Source organism: Tenrec ecaudatus (assembly GCF_050624435.1).
Source record: "Tenrec ecaudatus isolate mTenEca1 chromosome 6 unlocalized genomic scaffold, mTenEca1.hap1 SUPER_6_unloc_2, whole genome shotgun sequence".
Lineage (NCBI taxonomy): Eukaryota > Metazoa > Chordata > Mammalia > Afrosoricida > Tenrecidae > Tenrec > Tenrec ecaudatus.
Genome location: NW_027457606.1, coordinates 145,297 through 172,843, shown reverse-complemented (window position 1 = coordinate 172,843; position 27,547 = coordinate 145,297). Strand labels below are relative to the sequence as shown.

The window sequence follows — 27,547 nt, the reverse complement described above, 5'->3', positions numbered from 1 at the left end:
GTGACCAAGGCAAAGGGAGACACTGAGAACATCGTAAGCAGAAAGGACAACGGTGGTAAATGCTATGGGGCTCTAGGGGCTTCATGGGTACAAGTCGGGCTGCTGCCCCAAGGTCAGCCGTAGGCTTTCTATGGGGCAATTCGATCCTGTCCAATAGGGTGCTCTGTGGCAGTTAATTTGGCTTGGGTATGTAAATGCTGTAACATATACAATTCTGGAAGAACAGTAATATTGACCAAACATCTGTGAGTGGTTACCTTCTTAACATGTATACTAGCTAAGTGTGGGAGGGCATCTGAGAGTACACATGCATGCACGTGTAGATATCATTAGGGAAATTGGGCGTATGTATACAAATAGGGGCACTTTTGGGGAAACGTCTTAGACCTATCCAAACACCTCAGAGGACTGAGCTATTGGGTTTGAATGTTAAGGACCATCGTCTCGAGGGACATCTGGGTTAATTGGCATAACATACCTCATAAAGATAATTTTCTACATCCTCATTTGAAGAGAAGCTACTGGAGTCTGCAAAGCTTGAGACTGGCCATCACAGAAGCCTGGAGCACCAGATGGGTCACCCTGACGCAGGCTGCTGGCTGTATCCTGGGGACTCAGGCTGGGTGTCACGGGGCCTTGGGACACTGAATCCTGGACCTTTACGTCGTACGGCATGCCCCAGAGGCAGAATCAAAGAGATCCCTTGCAGGAATCCCACCTCAGACGCACCTATAACTTGTGGACTTAAACCGGAAAATACATGTGTCCAAGGAAGCAGAAAACAGCTGTATCAATTTTGGAGAATTGTTGGCAGGTAGACAAATAAGGTCTTGCTACATCAATGCCTCATAGATTGTGCTAAGATCAAATATTGTTCTGGCAAATATGTGATGATCGTTCTGCTATATTTGGTTTTTGTTTGTTCATAGCAGGGCATACCTCAGGTGCTATGGAGTAGGGAATTAGCCTTCAGAAGAAGTGAAATAAGTTTTTCCTTTTTTTGGTAAATGAAACCCAGGAAAGTGGGGAAGGGGGATAGCAATAAAAGGGAGATAATGTCAGAGTACCCAGGAGAAATCCAATGTTTGGGAACTGATTATGGAAGCAATGGTAAAATTCTTCTTGATGAGATTAAGTGGTATGATATTTGGGTTAATTCCAAAGTAAGAATAAATTGAAAGACCACGTCAAACAAACATACATCCAGGACTGGTTTGGGCATACACTAAATCCCAGTTCCAACTTAAAAATAATTAGTTCGTACATCATGGCCATGCTCAATACTCCAATACTCGTCTCCAGGAAAGGAACATGGAGGAGACGGGTGCTATCGCAAAATGTGGTAAAGAAATTAGATGGTGCCACCTATCAGATAAAATAGCATCTGGGGTCTTAAATCTTGTCTCCAAACAAGCAGCGATCTAAGTGAGATGTCAACCAAGTCCACATGGAAGAAGCACACCATCACCAGTCACCAAAGGATTGTGAAGCATATAATCCAAATTGAAGGGAGGGCTCAGTATCAGAGCCTAAAGCCCAAGAATCTGGTTTGCCAGACGCTACGGATGACATGGGAGCCCGAGATTCATTGGTGGAACTATGCAGGAAATAAGACTCTATCCAGAATCGAGGGACAGGAGGAAAGTGGTCACTAAACGGAGGGCATTGGTGAGTTGAGTATAGAAGGTCAAAGGCAGAAGCCTGCCTGAAAAAGTTAAAACTTGTCAACAGATTCCCCCTAGGATGCACGCTGGACCTGATCTGGTCTCCAAAATCGTATGCATTGGGGATTGTATTGTTTGGCTGGGTTTCTGACTGTGCATATTCAGGGGTATCTTGGGAGTGCAGTATCATTGCAGTCACCCTCTGGAAGCTGCAGTATATGTCTTTTTCATTTTTCAGGTTATGAAAACCAGGACAGATGAACCTATATCGTCAGCAGTAGGATATGAGTTTTGTGGGGGAGGGGGCCACAGATTAGGTAAAGGGAGGCTGTTATCAAGGGGGTCCATACAGAAAAAGATTGTGTGGAAAATGACCGTGGCAGCAAGTGTACAATTCTGCTAGATGTGATTGAACTGTGGCCTGGTTTGATAGGTGTATTAATCACAATTAGTTTAGAAAGAAGACGAAAACTGAAGACTCAAGGAAGCAATTAGTAGTCCAGTCCAAAGGATGCACGGCCCACATGAGCCATAATGTGCGACCAGAGAACCAGGTGGTGCCCAGCCACCACAGTTGGCGCTGACTAGGAGCACGGAAGATGACCCTGATTAAAATGATTAAAAAGTAGGGCAAATTCAAAAACAAAAATAGAAAATACCAGCTTACTGCTCTGAAAGGTATTGGAAGACACCGCAAGGCTAGTTCCCTAAGACAGTGGTTCTCAACCTGTGGGTCCCGACCCCTTTGGGGGGTCTAACGACCCTTTCACAGGGGTTGTCCAATTCACGACAGTAGCAAAATTACAGCTATGGTTATAGTTATGAAGTAGCAATGAAAATAAGTTTTATGGTTGGGGTTCCCCACAACATGAGGAACTGTATTAAAGGGCCCCAGCATTAAGAAGGTTGAGAACCACTGCCCGAAGGCAATCTTCCAACTTGAAACTCAATACGGGGCTATAAAATAAATAACAGCCATGAAGAGCATGCTCTATATTGAGACTAATGGGGCAAAGAAGGATGGAACAGAAAAGCCAGATCAATGGAAAGGAGTACCCAAGGGGAAATTAGGAGATTTCAATTAATGTCACAGAACAATGTGTGTATGAATTAATGATTAGGAGATTATTTTGCTATGTTAATTTTCACTTAAATTAAAGTGTGTTAAAAATAATTCATTGCCATGTTAAAAAGGTATACAGGCATTCAATGAATTTGCCTTCACTCGGCCATGGGCTTTCAGGACTACAGACTTTAGTTTCTCCATATTATTTGACACTCTACTTAGATAAAAAATAACATTTTTAAGTATTTATCTTTTTTCTTCTATGATGATCATTTCCTCCCACTTCAATATAAAAGTGTGTTTTTGGCTCCTCTACGTACTCAACTTTATTTTCTGAGTCTCCATTCTGCAACTTCTTCAGCATAGTCAAAAGTACACACCTTGGAGCTCAACTACCTGGGCCGGAACCTCACCCCTGCCACTTATGGACCACGTAACCAGGACCAAGTACCCTCACCAATCTCTCAGCGTCTTACTGTCCTCGTCTAGCAAACAGATAACGCAGGTCCTGACACAACCTGTTCACCCTCTGAGGAAAGCCTTATGATCCTTCCTCCCTTTCCTGACCCTTTCTTCTTCTCAAACACCATTCTCTGACTCGCTTTTTAACACCTCATGTTCACTCACTTCCCAGGCTTCAAGACTCTTCGGTAATCATACCGCACTCATTGACTTTCTTCTCTGTTCTTCATCATCTAGCAGTCTACTGACTTTACCTTTCTACGTGCCTTGTAAAGAAAGCCCCATGAGTGGCAGCGTGCCTATCGTGTCTTCAACTACTTCCTGAACCAATAAACATAAAATCTATATTGTCCTGCTGGTCTACACATAGTACACTCAGAGAAGACACTGGTGTCTGCTAGTCAACTGATTAAGGTTAATCAAAATTATTCCATTTCTTATCATTCAAATTCCTATATGTATGTGAACAGCTTATGAATTCTTCCCAAGCTGTTCTCTTTTTAATATGCTTAATTAAGCTAAAGTATTCCAAATATCTCAGTTCATCATTGGTTATAGTTGTTCAACTTATGTTTGTGAATAAATTAATAGCTCTCTGTGGTTTTAATATATAGGGTCAGCAATATATAATTTTATTTTAATGTCAACAGTACACATGAATAATGATTAGCTTCAAACACTGGCCAGTTCCTCCCTAAATTAAATCTAATCAGAGAACAGCAGCATCTCACAGAGCCAGTAAGTTTCCAGCCTGCCATCTGGTCTGATAAGGACATGCAGAAACATTAGTAAGTGGCAACGGCTGAGGACAGGCAGAACTGTCAGTACTTCTGATGGCTTCTTCCACACTGAATGTGCAGCTTTGTTTATCTGCTGAAATAGAAAGGCCTTCCAGGAAGATAATTCCTTGATCTTTCAGCAAATGGTTTTTCTCTTTTCTCCCCTTGGAAATTCCAGACCCAGAAATATTAAACAACCTTCCACCAAATATACTTGTAAGTCTTCCTAAAAATTAATATCCAATCCTCTAGGAATCTTTTGAACCTAGGTAATATTGAACTTTAGACTATGACTTTGCCTCATCATACACTTTATAGGATACTTACCAGAAAATTTTCTCTGTAACACAATTTGTGTCTGAGATCAGATGCAAAACTTTGGCTTTGTTTTCATGTCAGCTTTGACATGAAAGTCCACAAGGCCAATAAATCTTTTTCTTGAGCCTTAAACTAGATTAATCTAGTAGCCTTAACCAAATAGGAAAACAGATACTGGTCAGTAAGAATGGAGAAAATGAACTATTGCAAGTATGTGGGCAAAGGTGATAAGACATTGTCTATTATTCCTGTGCTTCTCCAGAAAGCTCCAGATATGATCTGAATGCCTCTCGGCACAGCCTTTTAATGGTTCCTCTCTGCTTAAAGATAAAATCCAAACTCCTTATATGACCTACAAATCCCTTTGCAATCCCGACCGTGCAGAAATAATCAACCTCATCTCTCCTCACACCCTTCTCTCTACCTGTCTCAACCCGCTGCCGTGAAGTGGAGACCAACTCCTGGCAACTGCATGTCTTGCTGAGCTCCACAGTCCACCCATCCCAGGCAGGGATGAAAAAAGACGTGGCCAAACAATCCTTTAAAGCGAAAATCTTAAAGAACTTAAAGGTAAAAAAGAAGAAAAATAAATCTGAAATTAGGAAAATAAACGCAACTGCAAAGGAAAGAAAATCAAGTCTATGAGGAGGTACTCTGAAAAAGTGAATTTTGTTTTCAAAGCTAGGTATTTAATTTTTTTACAAAACAACCTTATCACATTCTAAGTATTCTCCATTACACTTAATACATTGGCCAAATCTGCAATTCCATTCTTGGAAACATTTTTCAAGCTCATCTGTTTGGATGGCTGACAGCACCTCCTTGATTATCTTCTTCACCTTCCTACATCAGCAAATTGCTGTCCTTTCATGTCCCTCTTCATTTGCAGAAAGAAAAAGGAGTTGCACAGAGTGAGGCCCGGTGAATAAGGGGCACGAGACAAGACAGACATGCTGTTTTGTTGCCCAAAACTGGCACATTGAGATAGCTCTGTAAGTAGGAGCATTGGCATGGTGGCAAAACCGGTCCCCTTCTGCCACAAATCAGGCCTTTTCTGTTGCACCCTGCTATGCAATCTTTTCAGACCTCTAAATAGAAAGCTTGATTAACAGTCTGATCTGGTGAAATGAACTCCCAATGCACTAGCAGTCAACATTTTCATCCATTCAGGAAGTTGACAGACATCCAGAATGAGGTTTGTCATCAACTGACATTTCATCTTTTTTTTGAAATGAGAAAACAACTCATACACTTGAGTATTTCCCATAACACTGTCCTTATGAGCTGTGCTCAACATCAGAACAGCTTCTGTGTCATTTTTCCCAAGCAGGAAACAAAATTTCACAGCCGTACACTGTTCTCTTAAATCAACCGTCACAAAAAAAAAAAAATCCGAGGTTTGAGCTAAATTGCTTTTAAGAAAAAATTCCCTGTAACCAAAGAGAGCCTTCCCAGGGGACACCACTGGGTAAACTCGCTCAGAGCGAGTTGCTCCATGCTCTCCTAGCAAGAACAATGCAGACTACACGAGCTGCCCTCTGCCCAGCGCCGTTCCAGCTTTGGTACCCCTCACATTTAGATGAGCACGCGATTGCCATTAAATCATTATTTCCTGATCTAGCCAGCATGTACCCAACAAGACACAGTCGCGCTGCCCGGATAGGGCAAGATATGACAAAATAACGAGGTATAAATTACCAAGGGCACATGAGGGAGGGGGGAAAGGGGAGGGAGGGGAAAAAAAAAAAGAGGACCTGATGCAAGGGGCTTAAGTGGAGAGCAAATGCTTTGAGAATGATTGGGGCAGGGAATGTATGGATGTGCTTTATACAATTGATGTATGTATATGTATGGATGGTGATAAGAGTTGTATGGGTCCCTAATAAAATGTAAAAAGAGAAAAGAGGAGAAAAAAATGATTAGGGCAGGGACTGTACAGATGTGCTTTATAAAATTGATGTATGTATATGCATGAACTGTGATAAGAATTGTATGAGCCCCTAATAAATTGTTAAAATTTAAAAAAAATTAAAAAAGAAAATGATTAGGGCAAAGAATGTACAGATGTGTTTTATACAATTGATGTATGTATATGTATGGATTGTGAGAAGAGTTGTATGAGCCCCTAATAAAATGTTTTTTAATAAAATAAAATAAAATACAAAAAAAGAAGCAGAGGGGCACATTTTCCACCCCAGAGTAATTGGTGGGTTCAAATTGCTGACCATGTTAGTATGTAGCCGAGTACCTAACAGTGGGCAACCAAGACTCTTTTTTAAAACTGATCAGGATTCAAGCGAGGAGAATAATGCAGCTTTCTACTCCCATGAAGATTTACAGTCTCAGAAACCCACAGGAGCTATCTGACTCTGTCCCAAAGAGTCGCTAGGAGTTGGACTCAACTGGATGGCAGTGAGTGAGAGGGAGGACACAAACTATTCTTTAGTCTAGATATGCCGAGACTACACTAGAAGACAAGGGAACTGATGGTCCCCTCTGTAAACACCTGAAATCCTGCTGGAAGACCCCAAGGATCATTTCCCAGTTTGTACAAGGAAGGAGAATAACCTGGTTGTGCGCTATACAATCTAGCACACGCGTTATCGCGTTATCATATCTAAACACACCACAAACATGAATGCTCTACACTAATTGAACTCTTCTGTTTTGTACGTTTGATTTTCAATTCAAGCTCTTTCCCTTAGTTTCTATTCTGCTCCTCAATATATATGCTTCTAAGCCTTAAGGCTGTTGATAAATTGTGGATTATATAACAAAACCCATTATCGTTCATCACTGAAGCCACCATCAGCCGAGGCCCGCCACCAGGGGATGGCGATTTGCGGAGGCACACTCCATTACACCGATATCCCGATGGAAACCTTGGGGCTTGATGCTTGTGTCAGCGCCTCCATTAACGAAATGTTGCCTGCTTACTCCTCCCCTGTTCTGCAAATATGTCCCTCTAGTCTACCATTCCGACAGTTCTCATCCTCTGACTCCTCTTCCTTTCTGTGCCCACTGAAAACAGCTTGTTCACCTACCCTCAGAGACAGACAGGGGTGGGCACATTCCCAGCTCCCTCAATTGCTGCTTTATGCTATTCCTCTTCTACTTCATGGAAAACCTTCTCTCTTATTGGATGGAGTTCACGGCATTCACAAATCCTTTCTGCGCCAGCCCCCTGGCCGTGCATTTCTTCAAGGAGCTGAAGTCTAGCTTACAGATTTCTTATCAATCCCTTCTCAATAATACTGTCTGTTCTAATCTGACCTCTCCATGTACACTCCAGAACTCTTATCTTCATTGCCCCAATTCACCCAATTTGCAGTAGAACTTAAAATCCCTCCAGCTTACTTAGAAATCTGCTTACCTTACCTAGAAAACTCTCTATAACAATCTTCCTACCTTATCCACTTCATCTCTCTATTTCATGAAACTACAGTTTAGTCTCATGTTGACTTATATTCTTCAATCCCACCCAATCCATTTTTCACTTATGTCCCTATAGGCTCCCACTGAAGGTTGGCTTCCCTCTTTATCGTTCTTGACATTAGGACTAATTATTTCTACAACACTAATATGTTGTACTAGAAATCTTGTCCTCTAGACAACTGGCTCTGTATGTCTTGTGAATCCCCAAGGTTGAAAATCTGCATCTCCTCTCTCTCTATTTCTGGGTTAATAAAACTTGCAAATAGGCACAAGAGTGTGCTGGGTATTTCTCTCAGAAAGATGAGTTGTTAAGCATTAGGTGACCCGTGACTGCTATCTGAAAATGTCTTATAAATACAGCTCTCCCATTATCTAAATCATTTTAACTATGCTATGCATGAATACATTTTCCTACCCCTTCAAGGATAAGGGATACTTTTGAAGTCACGTTACTGTTTACACTGATGTTCCAATCAGTCTTGATCCATCGTGACCGTGCGTACAACAAAACAACACTGCCCAGTCCTGTGCCGACCTCACAGTTGCTCGTGTGTCTACACCTACTGTTGCAGCCACTGTGTCCGTCCACCTGCCCCTCCACTCAAACAAGCATGGGGCACCTTTCCAAGAACTGAGCTCTCCTGACAGCACGTCCAAAGTATGGGACTTCTCTCCGTCCTTGCCTCTAAGGGGCATTCTGGCTATAATTCTTCCAAAACAAATCTATCTGTTCCTTTGGAAGCTCATGGTATTTTAAATATTCCTTGACAACACCACAATTCAAATGCACAGATTCTTCTTCAGTTTTCCTTTTTCAATGTCCAATTTTCACATGCATAGAAGTCGATTAAAAATCCCAATGCTTGGTTCTGGAGCACCTTCGTCACCAGAGTAACATCTTTGCTTTTCACCAATTTAAAGAGGTCTCGTGCAGCAGAGTTACTGACCACAATGCATTTCTGCTGGCTGCTTCCATAAACATCGATTGCGGAGTCGACCAACATGAAATCCTTGACAATTCGATCTTTCCTCTACTTATCAGGATGTTGCCTATTGCTCCAGTGGGAGGGTTTCGGTTGTCTTTACATCGAGTTGTGATCCAGACTGAAGGGGACAATCCATGATCTTCATCAGCAAGTGCTTCAGGTTCCCCTCCCTTTCAGCCAGCAAGGTGTGTGTCATCTGCAAGTCACAAGTCGCTAACAAGCCTTCCTCCAATGGTGATACCGCATTCTTCCTCAGCGTCTCCGTTCTTCTCCTTGGCATGCAGACTGAAAAGGTACGATGGGAGGATACAACCTTGGGGCACAACTTTCTTGATGTCAAAGCATGCAGTGTGCCCCTGTTCGTGGTCCCATGTGCTATGATCCACACAGCCAAACACTTTTGCACAGTCAACAAAACACAAGTAAACATCTTTGTGGTGTTTTCTGATTTCAGGCAAGATCCATTGACATCAGCAATGATAACCCTGGCGCTAAATCCTCTTGACAGAATTTCCAGAATTCCTGACAGAATTCCAGACAGAACTTATGGAATTCCTGGAATTTCTGGAACTCTCTGTCAATGTCCTGCTGCAACACTGTTGAATGATCTTCAACAAAATTTCACATGTAGGTGATATCAATTTTATTGCTGTATAATTTTCACATTCTGTTGGGTCTCAGTTCTTAAGAATGGGTAGAAAGATGGATTGATTCCAGTTAGTTTGCCAAGAAGCTGTCTTCCAAAATTCTCAGCATAAAGGACTAAGTGCTTCCTGTTCTTCATCAGCTTGTTGAAACATTCCAATTGGTACTCCATCAATTCCTGAAGTCTTTCAGTGCTTTCTGTGTAGCTTAAACTTCTTCCTTCAGTACCACTGGTTCTTGCTTATATACCACCTCTTGACATGATTCACTATTGACGAGTTATTTTTGGTAAAGGATTCTGCATATTATTTCCATCTTCTTTTGATGCTTCCTGTAACGTTCTGTATTTTGTCAATGGAATCTTTCAATATGACAAGTTGAGGCTTGAATTTTTCTTTAGTTATTTCAGTCTAAGATATGCTGAGGGTGTCTTTCTTTTCGGATTTCATATTTTATATTTTCTTCTCAAGTTGTCTCCTGAAAAATTCTATTTAGTTATTATACTTCTTCATTTCTTCCATTTGCTTTAGTTACTCTACAGATAGAGCAAATTTGTATGTCTCTCCAGACATCCACTTTGATTTTTTTTTCCTTCTTAGATTTTTAATGACGTTTTGTTTCTTTATAGATTTTTCTTGATGCCATTCCACTGCTCATCTGGTCTTCTGCAATTAAGGGGGCACAGCGTCAAATCTGTTGGGATATTCTCAAAATTCAGCTGCAATATACTCAAGGTCATACTTTGACTTGGGGGGACTTCTTTCAATTTTCTTCTGCTTCAACCTAAACTTAAATATGAGCAATTGATGGTCTGTTCCACAATCAGCCTCTGGCCTGGTTTAGCTGCTGATAGTCAATCAACTTTGCCATTGTCTCTTTCCACATCTATCCACAGATGTAGTCAACTTGATTTCTGTGTATTTCATCTAGAGAAGTCTACATGTCTTCAACCTTTTGTGTGTTGAAAAGAAGTTATTTTCTATTAACAAGTCTTGCAAAATTCTATCATGCGATCTCCAGTTTAGTTCTATCACCAAGACTATATTTTCCAACTACTAATCCTTCCTCTCTTTCCAACTTTTCCATTCTAATTACCATTAATTGCCATTGCATCTGGATTGCATTCTTTAATTTATTCATCACTACCTTTTGAGGTTGGTGCATAAATTTGAAAAATAGTGGTATTGGTGGGATTTGTGTGAATGTGGATCGATAGAGTCCTATCACAGACAGCACTGCACTGCACGCTATATCTTGATGTTCCTTTGGATGATGAAAGCAATGCCTTCCTTTCCTTTCGATTTTGCTGGTGGGAAATAAAATACGTAATTTTCTGATTCAAAACAGCCAATATCAGACTATTTCAGCTGAACAGTGCCTAGAATATCAATCTTTTGTGCTTTTCACTTTTAATGACTTCCAATTTTCCTAGATGCATTCTTTGTACAAACCACGTTCCAAGTACTCATTTACATTCGCAACACCTTCTTCCTGTTTTGAGTGAAATGCCCCATCAGAAAACGAAGGGCCTGCAGGCTTTACTTCATCCAGGCCTGATGGTCCCCTCTACTCTGAGAAGGCAGTTCTTCACAAGTAATAGTTTTACTTCCAATGTGAGGGGCTTATCTTCCAGCATAATCTTTTGCTTTTGATTTGCTTCTGTTACTTGGGTTTTTAGTAACTGACAATGTTTTCTGCTATCCATACTCTTTCCAGAGGCTAATCGCTCTGAAGTGGACGACAGACTAGTCCTTCAGAGTCCATTCTCAGTCTGGATGCTCTCCTGAAACTTGTTCACGCCGAGTTACCCTGCTGGTATCTGAGATGTCAGTGGCACAGCTTCCACATCACAGCCATACACAAGCCACCACAGAATGACAGACAGACAGCGAAATGGTGGCTGGAAGACAGAGTCAGCAATAGCTGGAACCATTTCTCCATTAGACATTCTATCCATCACAGAACCTGTCCTTTTCTCACCACATCCGTGAAATATACTGAGGTTTTCATAGTATGTGTGTTCTTTTTATATTCTCTAATTCCTGGACCCAGTAACCCTGGCCTTGTCATCTCACCTGTTGATAGCAATGCTGATCTCACTTGGAGCGCTAACCCTGACTCGGCACATCTCCCGCACATCCGAGGCAAGTTACTGATGATGACCCAAGGCAGGCACCCACCTCACAGATCTCTGCCTGCCAGCTCAGTGCCTATTTGGCATGACCAGCCTGTCAACAATTCTTAGAGACGATGCTCAAAAAGAACCAAACCCAAACGTATTGCCATCTGGTGAGCTCTGACAGACAGCAACCCTGCGTAGTTTCTGAGACTGGAAATCTTTAGATAGCAGTACCCTCGTGTTTCTCCTGCAGAGCAGCTGGTGGGTTTGAACTACCAGCCTTATAGTTGGCAGCAAGGTAGTGACCCACCCCACAGGACCACACAGAGTCCTTTCCTAAAAAGAAAACAAAGATGATTTATGCTTCTTGATAGTGACGTCTTCAGTGTCTAGACTTTGCTGGTTCCATTTTTCCATTTGACAGTCTCCTCAGTATTCTCTCTGGAATCTCATTTCACCTACATCTTCCTGGAAAATTCCTTAGAGGCAATAATAATGAAAGTATCTGTCCTACATATTAACTACCCCAAACAGTTAGAAGCTCCTGAAATTGGGACCTCTCTGAAAGGAACTCCCCCATTCAAACACCAAGTGGACTCTCCCTAAGTACCTACCATTTTTTATACACTACGAACAACCGAACCTACAAACCTGGGTAAACAAAGGAGCCTGCCTCAAAGTGTGCAGACTTTGGCGCTCCAAAGAGGCCAGCCAAACAGCCGATGGACAGCTGTACATCTGTGGAAAAATGCATGCTCCACGTACTTTAAGAGGATCTCGGAAGATGACTAACTCTTTCTGGGTTTGTCAGGAAGTCTCTGCTTACATTCCAAGACAGGCTGCAAGCTAACACATTTCTTACTGTTTGCTTTCTTTTTCTCTCTGCGGTCATTGTTACATGTGCAATATAATCAAAACAGAAAGGCTAATGACAGAGAGACTTTTGTTATCAAACATAGATTTTTTTTCTATGACAACTGAAAAATAAGTCTAACCATATACTAACCTATTTCTCTTATTAAAATAAGACCTAAGTTCTGCTTCCAATGGGAAATAACACAGAATAACTCAATTTTTAAAAATGTACACATTATTTCTTCACTAAAACTGGCCATCAGAATGTGCCTTACAGATCATTTAAAAATATAAACATATCACACGCAACCTCCTCCCTGGGGGATGGACAACAGAAACGTGGATAAAGGGAGACGTCGGACAGTGTAAGATAAGACAAAATAATAATAATTTACAAATTATCAAGGGTTCGTGAGGTAGGAGGGAGTGGAGAGGGAGGGAAACAAATAATGAGCTGATACCAAGGGCTCAAGCAGACAGCAAATGTTTTGAGAATGATGATGGCAACAAATATAAAAATGTGCTTGACACAATGGATGGATGCATGGATTGTGAAGAGTTGTACGAGCCCCCAATAAAATGATTAAAATGTGTGCATATATATATGTATATATATAAACATAAAAAAGAAATGTGCCTTACATTCGTGTGTGAATGTGCAAGTGTACACTTTCCAGGGGGTGTATTGTATACACACTACCACTGCATATTTGGTTTATGGTTTCTGTTGTAGTCAATCCAAAGTGAAAATATGTAAAATGCAAGCTTTAGGACTTGCGTTTTCTTCCTGAAGTCCTTCTTTAGAAATGTATTTCTTGAAACACCCACTCCCGTTTGCAAGGATGCAGGAAAAGATATCATGTTCTGAAAATCTCCCTTCACGTGTGTACTTTCCAGACCTAGCAACCATGGATGATCAGTAGTTCAAACACAGGCAATCAATACTCTTGTTATTAATTGGGGACTTTATAAAGGTCACTTCCTCTCTTGGAGTATGCACAGCAATATGTAAAGCCTGAAAATATGGGCAGTCATAGTTCACTGTCTGCATCGAGGAACAGAGGAAGAATGCCACCGTAAGAGAGAGAAAATGAACCAGAAACAGCATTTAGAAGGGCCTATTCTGTGAGCTAAAGTATTTCCCCAGAAAGCGATCATCAAGTCTTTTCCTCAGTATCTGTGAATGTGACCTTACTTAGAAACAGGGTCTTTGCAGATGTAATTAGTTAAAAATCCACCGCCATCCAATCAATTCTGACTGATGGTGCCCAATGGGGCAGGGTAGAGCTGCCCCCTTTGCAGTTTCAATACTTTACCTCTTGACCGCAGCAGGAAGGCACGTCGTGCTCTCAAGCAACAGCTGGTGGCTCGAACTGCTGACCATGTGGTTGACAACCCAATGTGTAGCCACTAAGCCACCAGGGCTCCTTGCAATTATTCAGATCACAACGAAGTGGGTCATAATCCATTCTAAATGAATGGTGTCCTTGAAAAAGGAGAAGCGAAGAGAAACAGAGACACACACCCAGAACTTGAAGGCAGACTGGAGTAATGTATCTTTATGAATCGGTGGAAGGACAAGGACTATTGGAAGGGAAAAAAACTAGAAGAGCCCCCCCCCTGCCCCCCCAAAAAAACACAGACTTTCCCTAGAGTCTTTGAAGGGGTATAACCTGGGGAAAGTGTAATTTCAAACTTCTAGTCTCCAGAACGGTGAGAAAGCAAATTCCTATTATTTTAGGCCACTCAGTTTAATGACCACTTGCTGCAATGGCCTAGGAAACTAACACATGCTGAAATAGGAATCATAAGTTCCCACAGCGCCCCGAGCACTAAGTTCATCCTTGATGTGGACTTCAATCACTTTCTAAAATAAATTCTCTTTTTCTTTAGCTTTGATGGAGTTTTGTTAGCTACTAATAAAAAATGTGACTAATAAAATTCTGTATAATAAGTTACAATGCAACAAATGGGTTATTTGGGTAGTGTGCTTTATGTGCCCAATGGATTGGCCAGGAAGAATGAAAACCCACATTGCCTGTGAATAGTTGGTTCAAAATGCACAACAAATGCTGATAGGAAAAAAAAAAAGTGGTTTTGCTTTAAACAGGAGGCCTGGTGTGCTGTTGGGTAAGCATTACGCTCCTAACCTCAAAGTCAGCAATTCAAACCCACCAGCTGCTCAGAAGGACAAAGGTGAGGCTGTATGTTCCTGTAAAGATTTATAAAACCTATGAAACTCCACAGAAGGTTTCTATAGTCAGAACTGACTCACTGGCAGCAAATTTGGTGTTGGTAATTACTTTAAATTTTAAAGCCAATCTTTGCTTTCTCAACTTTTTATTTCCCTATCCAAATCCTATCAATTCCTCCTTTAAAATCCCTTCCATATCCACTTTGTTCTATGCATTTTAAGTTATAATGACTTTAGTAGTGATAATACTTAGTCTTACCTATGTGAACTCTCCTCGTGCCATAAAAGCTGCACCAGATTATCAAGAGTATAAATAAACACATGCAGCTTTGAAGGTACCCCAGTGGCACGGCAGTTAAGTGCTTAGCTGCTGGCCAACAGGTTGCCATTGGAAGCCACCACCTGCTCCACGGGAGAAAGGTGTGGCAGTCAATGCCCAGGACACTTACAGCAACAGCCTGTCCTGGTTTGACTTCGCTCGTGGATGCAGACTCACTAGCTCCCAACTGGAACGCAGAGTTTTCACACCAAAGAACACACTGGTCTCCTGAGAGCACTGGGTTGATCTAAGAGGGAAGTATAGAAATTGGATACCCAAAAAGGGAGGACAAAGTAATGACATGGCTGGCTTACAAACTTCCATGGGTATGGGAATATGTTCATAAGAATATTTTGATAGGAAACTTTTTTTGAAAAGAATATTTTGATAGGATTATGATGTAGATATTCACATACTGCAATTATTACGCATAGAATAGTTTTGTTTCTATGAGTGTATAGAATATTATGTTTAAAAAGCCTGGAATATTTTGAATTTTCTGAATTTTAGTTTTTTCCTTTTAAGCACAAATATGATTTTACTATTGTCCTTTTTAAAAAAATTATATTTGACTAAAGAATGGTATATATGTGCCAAGTTGAGGACTGTGATAGTTAGGTTTTCTTGTGTCCACATGGTTCTTGTAGGAACCTGGAGTTTAGTGTATTAATGAGGTCACAGCTTGAATGGAGGACCGAGATAAATGGCTCTGTGAGGCCAGCCTCTTCCTGTCTCTTTCTCCTTGAAGGCAGGCCATACACACTCTCCGTTTCATCTTCCTGTTGACAAGCCACTTCAAGTCATGCTGATGGCAGCCAGAGCCCAGAATGTGTCTACCACTATTGACCTACAAGACTGCACCCACCCCCACCGGCCCGTGATCTTCCTCCATTCTGCCTCACTGCATGTGGCTGCACGACTCTGAAGGGGTATTTATGGACTAGTATTCGACTTATGGTGTAGAATCAGATTTATGGACTTGATCTGTACTAGGCTGGGATGTTAGCTGGAAATATAATTACGTCTTGATATAAAGCTCTCTCTTACACTTAAAAAAATGACAGCATTGGAAATCCTAAGACAGTCTGTCTTACAAGGTTGCTCTCAGTTGGAATCAACTCAAAGCAATGAGTTTGTATTAGCTTTCTATGTAGCTTTAAATTATTCAGTGAATAAAACAAATACTCGAGTGGTCTGGTATCAAGATCCTCTATAATCTAGTTTACATCTAAACTCTTAAATGTATATATCACAAATTCATTAAAGAATTTCTGAACAGATTGATTTATAATCATCAGTGTATTATGTGCCAAATGCTGTGCTTCTGATTTCATATCCATAAAACTGAAATAAATTCATTTTTGTCAAGTCGATTCAGACTCACAGCGACCCTGTAGCATTACTCCATAGGTTTCAAAGGCTGTAAATATTGACAGAAGGAGTTGATGGGTTAGTTAGCAACCAAGACTTAAACACTGAGCCACCAGGACTCCCTTTATTTATGTAATCTCTTCTAATATTTAGAAAAACTTTTGGTAGTTTGAGAAAATTTATACAACTTCTTTGACTCTATTCTCACTGAGAGATGGAGTTTATGCCTCATCCATTGATCATGAGTCACCCTAAGCTTGAAATTAATAAAGTAATACTGACACATGGCTGCATTAGAAATGGTAATACCTTCCTAACAAGAGAGAAAAATATAGTGACAAATGCAATTCTCCATAACTATTTTATAATGCAAGGAACAAATGATGTAAATCTCTTTATACTTGTGTCTTTGGAAAATGAAATCAATAGCTAAGAAGACCAACTACCATGTGAATACCATGTGATCCCCATGCTTCAAAGACGCTCAAGTGACGGAGAGAGGCCACATGTAAACCCCTCGGCTGCCAGCCCCAGGTGAAGTCCTAATGGCATCACCCATTAGACAGTGGATGATGGGGCCGCTGGACAGCTCGGGCCCTCCAGCTATAGATTATCTTGATATCCCAACACTGACACTTCCCAGCTAAGGCCCCAGACATCATGTAGCAGAGATAAATTGCTCCGTTCCAAAAACGATCTGAGTCCCTCACACAAAGAACCTGTGTGTGCCATAAAAAGTATATTATATTGTCAAGTGGTTTGCTCTACAGCAGAATCAGCCAAAGCAAATTTGTATCCATGGAGCATTGCTGTAACAAGGGCTTTTAATTAAAACATGGCCGTAGCTTCAGACATAAGAAGACTATGAGTGGAAACTGTTGATGAGGGCTTCGAGGCTAATACGATAAATGTGGGTAGAAACATAATAAAAGACAAACTTTTTGTGTGGTCACAGAAAGTTTAGCTCTACAGTTGTCTGCAGTATGCGAAAGGAGAAGAAACCCATTCCACTCTTCTTTTCTAGCCAAGGAGCTTCCAGAAAGAGTACTGACAGTGCTACCTGGCTGATCGTCAGCAGCTCTGGTAGTGTAGCGGTGACCCACTGGGGTGCTAATCACAAAGTGAGCAGTCAAAACCACTAAGCACTCTGCAGGAGACACGTGGAGCTTTCTGCTCTTCTGAAGCGTTACGGTCTCAGAAGCTCACGGGGCCAGTTCCACCCTGTCCGCAGCTGCTATGGGTCTTCATCACCTCGATAGCAGAGAGCCTGTCTGGACCTGGCTTATCACTCACTAGCCATGAAACACACACACACACACACACACACACGTTAAGAACAATCTCTACAGTTTTCAAGTAAAATGTAGCTAAACCATAAACGAGCAGGACTTTCTAGGTTTTAAATTAAAATTGTGTTTCCTTCCCAGACTACAGAGGGCTTAAGATCCTTAAAGTAAAAGCAGCCTCCGAAAAAAAATATTCAAATCAAAGGGTTAGAAAACATGATCTAGTTGGGTGAGCGGGGAGAGAAGCATTAAAGAACTAGAAGAAAGTTGTAGGTTTCATCGGTGCTGTACTGCACCCTGGCGGGCTCATCTCTTCCTTGTGAGCCTTTAATGCTTCCTCCCCTCCACTATCATGACTTCAATTCTACCTTACAAATCTGACTAGACCAGAACATATACACTGCTACAGATAAGAGCCCATAACACAGGGAATCCAGGGCAGGTAAACCCCTCAGAACCAATAATGAGACTAGAGATACCAGTTGAATACGGGGTGTGTAGGGGAGAAAAGGGAATTGATCACAAGAATCAACATACAATCCCATCCCAGGAGGACAACCAACAGAAAAGTGGGTGAAGGGAGACAGAGGACTATGTAATATATGAAAATAATAAACTATAATTTATCAAGGGTTCATGAGGGAGGGAGGGCGGGAAAAAAATGAGGAGCTGATATCAAAGGCTCAAGTAGAAAGAAAATGCTTTGAAAATGATGATGGCAACATATGTACAAATGTGCTTGACACAATGGATGGATGGATGGATTGTGATAAGAGCTGTAAGAGCCCCAATGAAAGTACTTAATAATTTTTTTTAAGTTGGCAAATTCACATTTTCCTCTTCAAAAGCAAGACTCTTTTGTAATAGATACTGCATTGAATTTAATTCCCAAACAAACAAATAAAAAAGAAAAGCTTGATCTAAAGATAATGCTAGAGTATGACTTTATTAAGACCCTAACGGGCCTTTTCAACGTGACAACAGGCTGTTGGAGTCTTTCGATTAAGCCTCTTCCAAGCCTTGTCTTTTAAATAATAGGATAGGTAAGAATTATAAGGGTCTTGTTCTACAGACCCCGAAGGTAAAGAAAGGCTCATCTCAAAGAGATTTGTGCATGTAATTTTGTCTAATCGAGTGGATACCAGTTGATACATAAAAAACCCACCATTTTTAAAAGAATTACAACTGCTTGAATTCCCAGCAATAGAAGCGAAACAATAAAACAGAAGCCTTGCTTCCCAACCCTGCACTGAAACAAACTGAGAAGGTTATTCAACACCAACCACAATCTACTGGTTGTTGTCTGCATAAGTTTTCCTGAGTTTACTGACAAATCATCAAATGGTAAACAACTTTTTTGGAGAATCAACTGAATGTTTTACAATGATCAAAGTTTTAGTACCTGAATTATATACTCATATTCTTTCATGATGTGTAAGTCAATCATAAACCTATGCTCTATCTTTCAAAATGCCACAGTTTGGATTAATAGAAATGTGGCAGTCTCTCCTGCTGACATTTATACGTCCTGCTCACAGCTCATCTTTTGCGGATAAGTAACAGTTTGATTCATTCCAACATACAACACAGTGGAATTTTAATAAAAGAAGAAAACATCTAAAGGGGAAATTATGGTCCAAATGTAAATTAAATTGCAATCAATCACATGAGGCTTATTAATTAATTCAAGAAACTCTCCTCAACAGAGGAGACCATGAGCTCTCTATTACCCCTTGTTACAAGTTCAGCTTAATTAGCAATGTGTGCCTTGAGCACTGCTCTCAGGCATTTGGATCGAATCAACAACAGCATCCAGAAAGATCAGGCAAGAAACTTAAGGAGCAGTAAGTTTATATAAATAGTGGTGGAGTGATTATGAAAAAAATAGTGAGACTGGTTATACAACTGAAGAATAAAGCCGATGTCAATGAATTGAGCAAACTGCCTTTTAAATGTAGAGAAAGGAAGATTTAGAATGAAATATAAAGGCCCCAGCAAGGAAGGTCACGTATCAGGGAGAACAACTCTCAAGGAGTCGAAAAGAGCCATAATAAAGGAATTGGCGGCAGGGGCTCAACTGAATTGGAGAACTGCCATCGGCCAGTGACGTCTGTATCCTCCTATTTTCTCCGTATTTTCATGAAAATGGCTGCTGTAATCACCGTATGCCTGTTTTATTACTGCACACTGGATGTGCAGGGGGAAACAACTTGTCTTCTGACTTGATGGTCTTCAGAGTAGAGGAAGTACACATAAGAGACAAACCCCGAGTGGCAGCTGGGCAGGGTAAGATCCTGGACCTCAAGCTTGAGCTTGAGTTGTAATAGGAGGAGGCCTATTGGTGGTTCGCTCTCTCTGAAGGGTCAGCGGAAATTCGTACAGGGGTGGATAAAATTCTTTAGGACCAGAGAGCAAATAATATACATTTAAAACACTTCCATAAGCTGTTGACCCTTTTCCTATCAAGAGGTGAGGTACACTTTCTCTTCTAATGAATCAGGGCCATCCTTAATGACCCACTTATAATTAGGAGATATTATGTATGTGATACTGAGCAACCCGTAAGGATGCCGGTAAAGGCCACAGTCTCCACCTAGTTCTTTCAGAACACCCCCCTTCGGAGCCCTGAAGTACCATGTAAGAACACAGGCCTGAAGTACCATGTAAGAACTCCCCTACAGAGCCCTGAAGTACCGTGTAAGAAAACCAGCCATTCGGAGATCACCACGTGAGTTAGAAGGCCAGGCCACACTGCGTTCCAAAGAGAGTACCCACAATGAGCAGCAGGTGAGTTCCACGAGCGTGCCAGCACCAATCCCACAGACACAACAAAAGAACCTACACGGAGTCACCTCTCATCATAGAGTGCAGGCTAGCCTGCCTCTTTCCTGTCCAAAATTCCTGATCCATTAAAGGAGAGCTTCAGTATAGCAAAGTGGTTTCTATCTGCCACTAAGCTTTGGGATGGTTTGTTTTATCACAATAGTAACCAGGAAAACAATGTAAATGAAGAATTTGTATTTCTAGTTTTAAAAATGTGAATTAAAGAGAGGTTAAGTAATTAACCCATGTTACACAGAGAAACGAAATCTAAATTCTCAGATCTATTTATAACAAGAATACTATACTTTCTCCCACAGACCTCCCCATTTCTATGACTTTTCTTTATAATATTATTTAAGTGAATACCAAATCATGTTTCTTTTATAAAGTAGATCTCTAGACTCTAACTCACAGAAATTTCTCCCTCTTCTAAACTCTCTTGGACTCATTATGTACAAGAAACTTATTCTCTACAGGTTACACTTGACAGTTAGTGAATGCTACTGTCATTAATTCACAATTAGTGAACTTGTTGATTTTCTTATTCATATTCCTCTTTTTCCTGGTCCTTATTATTGGCCTCCCTGGTGAATTATGGCCCAAGCAAGGGTTGAAAATCCAAATAGCCACTTGATTGAAAAAGGTGAAGTAGACTAGGTACAAAGATGCAGAAGTGGTCTAGATTAAGTTACACATGGAAGCAAATGTCACTTGTAAATGGGTCAATCACAAACTTAAGAAGTATAAAAGCTTCCTGACAATGTGATTTTGTTCACTTTATTTCTAGACCCTAGAGCCTATGAAACTGCCTGACTCTCACAGAGGACATTCAATAAATAACTGTTGAAGTAATAAATGAAGACAAATACTGCCAAGCTAGAATGTAAGCCCAGTGGTACAAGATTTTCCAATTTTCCAAAAGGCCAGAAATAAATACTTTTCTATGTAATCCCTCAATTTCTAAACTTTTACAGCTAATCAGAAAAATAACATTAAGCTGTTTGGGGGTTAGGTAAACAAATCGTGTCTGCAGGCTTGAAGTCTATCTGAAGGCTGCATGTCCGATCTCTGTACCAGTGGGACCTTGGACTGCTTTTTATCTTTCCGATTACTCAGGGCAGTGCCTGGTGGGGGGGGGGAGGGAGGGAGTAGGTAGCTTAATAAGCAGGTACTGAGGATATGGCTGATGTCTCAAACGTGCCACCTTGAGGCGCTGCTGTCATTCAGCTGGGGTTTACAAAGACACTACTCAACTTCATCGCTCTCATCCCAAAGGAAGGAGTTTCATCTTCGGCTCTGTAATGGCCACCTGGATTTCACATGACTATCCCCCACTCAAGATTCTGAAGCTAAACTTTCACTCCTTCCAGCTGGTAAGGGTTGATAAATGTCATTCCTATCTGTTTCCAGTAATAAAAAAAGAAAGGCAGGAGAAAGAAAACAGATTGAATTTTCAAAGGGTGACAGAAGAAGCGAGACTGGTTTTGAAATCAGATTTCCACAGTATTAAATAAGAACTCCCTATGGCAATTTTGTTTTCCGTTTTACTGATCTTGGCATTTTTAGATTATACAAACTAAAAGTTTTTTCCAATTGACCTTTGATACTCTCTGATAGTGTGCTATTTTATTTTTCTACATAAAAATTATGAAGTCAAATTTTCAAATGTTTACTAATTACTTAGATTCTTAACTCATAAAAAGTCACATCTAAATAATTAGTGTGTCTGATTTTAAACCTTTAGCAACAAGTACAGATGAGTGGGACTGAGAACAATTTTAAGATACTTTATAGCAGTGGTTCTCAACCTGTGGGGGTCAAAGGAACCTTTCACAGGGGTCGCCCAATTCATAACGGTAGCAAACTATGATTATGAAGTAGCAACGAAAATATTGTTATGGTTGGGGGGTCACCACCAGATGAGGAACTGTCGGAAGGTGAGAACCACCGCTGCAAGGGAGCATGCCCGAAGAAAGCACCTCCGGTACCTGCCCCACGTGCTAAGTGACTCAAATCAAATCAAACACCAAATTTTGAAGACAGAGAGAAAACGAGGTGTCTTGGATTTCCTTTCACGAAATGATCTAACCTGTATAGCCTTGAAATGGCCATAAGAACATCAAAAAGCATCTAAAGATTTCTATAAAATGATTATAGATGCAAAAGAAGAACATGTTCCTCTATATCCAAAATAAAATCCCTGATGGTCCACTGCTTAAACTGCTCTGCTGCAAAGCGAGACGTCAGTGGTTCGAACCCACCAACTGCCCCGTGGAAATAAAAGACGTGGCAGTCTGCTTCTGTGAAGAGTTCAGCTTTGGAAACCTCTCGGGCGGTTCTGTTCTGTCCCATAGGGTCACTGCGAGCCAAAACCTACTCGATGGCAGTGGGCTGGGAGTAGGTATGGCCAGTATCCACTGCACTTAGAACAGTAACTACGGTCACATAGACTAGGCCACTATACTTTGATAATGGCATTAATTTCCTTTGCAACCATATTTATTTTAAACCAGGTTTCCCAGAGCTTGCCCCTGTGTCCTTTTGGAGAATGGGGTTTTTAAATGTTATTTACACTGCATTTAGGTGATAAAATTATTACTAACAAAAGTCCAACTTTGACTGAGTTCCTGCTATTAGTCTAAGTAGCCATAGTAACAGCAACAACAACAACAAGAGTTAATATCTGGAACGCTGGTATGATTTTTTTATAATAATTTACTACATTTTCATTGTCTTATCAACTCTAGCATAAACATCCAATACATGATCAAATTAACATGGCCTTAAAGAAAAAGGAACAGAACTCTTAGGAACACAGAATCCTGTAGTTCCGGGGGGGGGGGGGGGGGGGGGCAAGAGGAGAGTTTAGCTGCATGGGCACTAGGTTAAACTTTCAACTGAGCCCTTTACATCTGTAGGGAGAACTGAAGGAGTGCATTGAAATGCAAATATGTACCAGGGGTATAAGAAATCAGTTATGGGTCAAGCAGAAACATCTGGTCTTTTTAGGAGTCCTGTTAATTTGAAAGCACTGACCAAAACAAACTCAGTTCCACCAAATATATTTTGGCATGGCTCAAAAACCAGCATTAGTTGGAGGTATTTATTTTACCGCAGCAAGATTTATCAGTAGTGATGTGCAATTTACAGTATTGATATTTTGATATAATAAGCTTTTTTCTCAGCATATGAAGATATACCTTCTATGCCTTTCCCCATATTTGATGATAGTGGGGTTTTTAATGGTTAATCTATATTCTTTATAATATATGGGAAAATGATGGAAAGGGGTTTAAATTATCCATACCTAATGCTACGATTTATCAAGTGACTAATTTATGGGAGACCTTAACTATCATGCAACTATTGAGGCATTTCGGTATTTTATTTATATAACGTGACCTCATAAAACAGAACTTTGGTGAAGTTCCCGTCTCTGAGAGACTAGCAGTTTCTCTTGAGAGTTTCCAGGCACCATAAGCTCAGGTCTAGGGATCAGAAAACCAGAGTTCAAACTCAGCTCTTCACTGACAAGCCTGGGGATCCCAAGTGCGCTGGACTGCTGAGCCTTCGTTTTTGCCGTTGTGAGAATCACTGGGGATCTCCCATCAGTCATTTCCAGCACACCTTTAATCAAGTTGTTTGCATTTTTAAGTTTGTTATGTTTCTACTACTTTGTTATTTTTTAACTCTCACCTGTTCTAGTCATTTAAGTAATCATTTGCTTTAAACGCAATGAGTCAGGGGAAGAGCAAGAATCTTATTCTTTCATTAAAATATACCTAAGAACCTCGTACTACCAGACACTTATTTATGGTAGATTATATTCCCCGCACGTGGTCGAGTGTTGTTTAACACATTTACTCATAGGCACCTAGGAGCCCTGGTGGCATGGTACTCACTCATTGGTCTGCTAAACACTAGGTCAACGGTTCGAATCAGTGCTCTGAGGAGACAGACAGACAGGGCTTTCTACTCTGGTACACAGTTACAGTCTCATGAACTCATGAACTCACAGGAGCAGTTCTACTCCGTCTACTCTGTCCTGCAGGGTCTCTGTGAGTCAGACTTGAGTCTCTGGAAGTGAATGAGTCATGGGCACCTGATGCAATACTGTGAGAGTATGGTATCATTATGGATTTATTATTGTTATTATTCCCAAGTCAGGGGATATATATGGGCTCTACCAAGCCTTGCTGCCTGAACTCAAATCCCTGCTTTGTCGGTTCATCATGTAATCACAGTCAAGATACCTGACTTCCCGATGCTCCCCTTTTCCCATCTGTCAAACTCGGGATATCAGCTCCTATCCTACAGGGCTGCTGTGGGGTTGATAGAACTTAGATAGAGGTCATCAGGTTCAGAAATATTGGCTTAGCTAAATTAAACAACTTCACCAAACCATAAAGTTTTGGAGGAACTGGTGCAATTCGCACCTGTTCTGTTGGATTCTTAAGCACAAACTCTAAACAAGTGAAGGAAAGTTTTTTAAGGCACTAATAAGTAGAATACTGACCAATCTAAAAGGCATCAAAGGCACTCGGCTTTGAAGACTAACTAGCCGTGTTTTCTCCCCCTTCACCACTAGAGACATCTCCAGGGGCAATAACTCTAGGAAAAGCCACTGGAATGACCATGCCTTGATCCTCAAACTGCAGCTCCCGGCGGCGGGGCACTCTTGGCAGCGTGTACCATGCCAACCACCCCTCCAGCCTCTCCGGCCTTGAGCTGTACTAGGCAGGGCTGTGAACTTGACGTTCTACTTTTAGAAAACTTTACGCAGCCAAAGCCCATCTTCTGCCAAGCGTTTGCCAGGGGACGAAGAGTCAGACAGGGTGGACCTGGTAAGAGGAATTTGCCAATACCTTAACGGAGAGGCTCTGCTATGTTGGCCTTAAGCGCTCAGTCATTTTCTTTAGAGGATAACTTGTTAGCCTTTTACTGTCAATCTGGCATCGCTCAAATTACACATACCCCTTAGAAAAGCAGCAGCACTGGGAGTGGGAATCTATTCTAAGGCCCAGCAAGCTTACCCCAGGAGAAGGTCCCAACTATGCAAGGGGGGCGGAATTCCCTGTTTGGCACTGAGTGAGTGAGTGAGTTTGCGGAGCAGACGGGCTTTGGGGACGGGCTTTGGGCTTTGGGGAGTAGAGGGTTTGGGCTGGTGACTTTACGCCGCCACCCCTTGCTTCCCAGAGGGAATGGGACCGAGTCTGGGGGGTGGGTGGCAGGCAGCCCAGAGGGTCCTGAGGGTCCCGCGCCGCGGGGCCCCGCCCCTCCCTACCTTCTCTCCCCGTGGAGCACATAGGAGCTGCGGAAGAAGCCCAGGAGCTCGTTTTCAATGAGGGCATTGTAGATGATCTTCAGGTTGTAATTCCTCTGGGCGTCCAAGGTCCGGTTCAGCACCACCACCAAGACCTGGGTCTGTGGGTAGAGGAAAAAGCCGGCCACGGGCACGGCCCCAGCCACGCGGTCCTCGGCCACCTGCACCTTCTCGACGGCCACCCGGGAGGCGTGCAGCACGACGTAGCGGGTGGCGTTCCGGCACGCTATCTCCACGTTCACCTCGCCAGCGAAGGTGAAGTTCTCCATGAAGGCGGTGAGCATCAGATTGTAGTGCAGCGGCTTGAGGTGGCCCGACAAGCGCAACTGGGTCCAGGGGCGCCGCGGCTCGCGCTCCTCCTCCGATGGTGGCCGGGCGGACGGGGTCGCCGGCGTCGCCTGGCCGGCCGCTTCGGACGGCGCCGAGCCCTCGCCCGCGGGGTGGTTGCGCGGGGCGGCTCCCGGGAGGCTGGCGTTGCGGTCACGCGCGGGGGAGCCCGCGGGGCCGCCGTCGGCGCCGGGCGCGCCGCACTCGTCGAACCGCAAGCTGAGCAGCACGGCGAGCATGGTGACGGCGAGCAGCGCCACGAGGGACACGGCGAAGGCCAGCACGAGCCGTTTGTGCACCGTGATGTGGCGCTCCGTGGTGCGGGGTCGCACGCCCACCGAGTCCGCCCACGGGTCCGAGGGCCCCCTGCCGCCCGGCCGGGGCGCGGCGGCGGCGGCCTCCCCCATGGTGGCCTGCGAAGGTGAGCGGTTCTCCGCGGCCCCCTCCTCTGCCCTCTTCTTCTTCCTCCTCTTCTTTTTCTTCTTCTTCTTTTCCTTCTCCTCCTCCTGCTCCCCCCGCTCGCCGTCCAGGGCCATCACGCCGCCTCCTCCGCCTCCTCCCCCGCCCTCCCCAGCACCCCCCGCGGGCGGGCGCCCCGAGCCCCCTCCGGCGCGGGCATCCGGCAGCGCACGCGGGCCCGCGGCGCGACGCCGCCTGGCAGCCGGGAGCCTCCGGCCCGCGCTCTCGCAGGACGGGCGCCGGCCCGGGGCGCGGGCCGCCCCGACTGCCCCCGGGAGCCCCGCCTCCCCCCCCGGGCCGGGCCGCCCGGGGCGGGCTCGCGGACGCGCCCAACTTGGAAGGCGCCGCCGCCGGCCGCCGGCGCGCTACTTCCTGGGCGGGGTCCGGGCGCCCCCTGCGCGGCCGCCGCTCCCGCCGGGCCCTCCCCTGCGCCGCGCTCTCCGCGGGAGCCCGTCCGCCGGCCCCGGGCTGCGAGCCACTGCGAGGCGGACGCCGAGCGAGGGTCCCGCGGGGGGGAAGTTAGGGCTCCCGCTTTCGCCCCCCACTCCGGTGTCGCCGGGGCGTTCAGTGCTCCTCCGGGTGGGCTGCGCTGGCGGCGGCGGCGGCGGCCCCGGGGCGCCCCAGACCAGCACCCCGCAGAAGGGCCCGAGAGGATGGCCAGGAGGGACCGACTGGAGCGCCGCCGCCGGAGGAAGTCCGGGAGCTTCGGAGCCCTTCCGGGAATCTGCCCTGGAGACTCCTTCTTCGCCACCCTGGACACTTTAAGCCGCGGTGGCGGCCAACGTCTCCAGCTTGCCAACCGGACAGCCAACCGCCCTCCCTGGTTTGGATGTGGCTCTGCCCTCCGCAGATGGCGAGTAAGCGCTGAGCGCCCGGCCGGGCCACCCCCTGCAGGTAGCTGGAGCTTCGGGCTGGCTTGGTATCCCCGTGGGGAGAGCTGGAGTGAGTGAGTGTGTGTGTGTGTGTGTGTGTGTGTGTGCGTGTGTGTGTGTGTGTGTGTGCGCGCGCGCACACAGGCTCGGGTCTATATTGCCAAAGCTACTCTAGCTGCCTTCAGGGACTGAACACCTATTACCCCACCCCCACCCCACCCGAACATCCCCCCCTCCCCTAGAA

At 43.5% G+C, this 27,547-nt stretch overlaps 1 protein-coding gene across 6 annotated transcripts in view; it reads right to left on the bottom strand.

Annotated features, from left to right (window-relative positions):
• The window catches only part of LOC142435896 (thyrotropin-releasing hormone-degrading ectoenzyme-like), a 477,641-nt gene extending 451,114 nt beyond the window's left edge, over positions 1-26,527 (bottom strand). For all 6 annotated transcript variants that reach the window (XR_012781657.1, XR_012781658.1, XR_012781656.1 and 3 more), the window contains exon 1: positions 25,607-26,527. Coding sequence is in view for 1 of the 6 variants with exons in the window: in XM_075539944.1 (XP_075396059.1) it covers positions 25,607-26,508 (902 nt within the window). In the remaining 5 variants the exon portion in view is untranslated. The remainder of the gene's footprint in view (positions 1-25,606) is intronic.
• Positions 26,528-27,547: the final 1,020 nt, after the last annotated feature.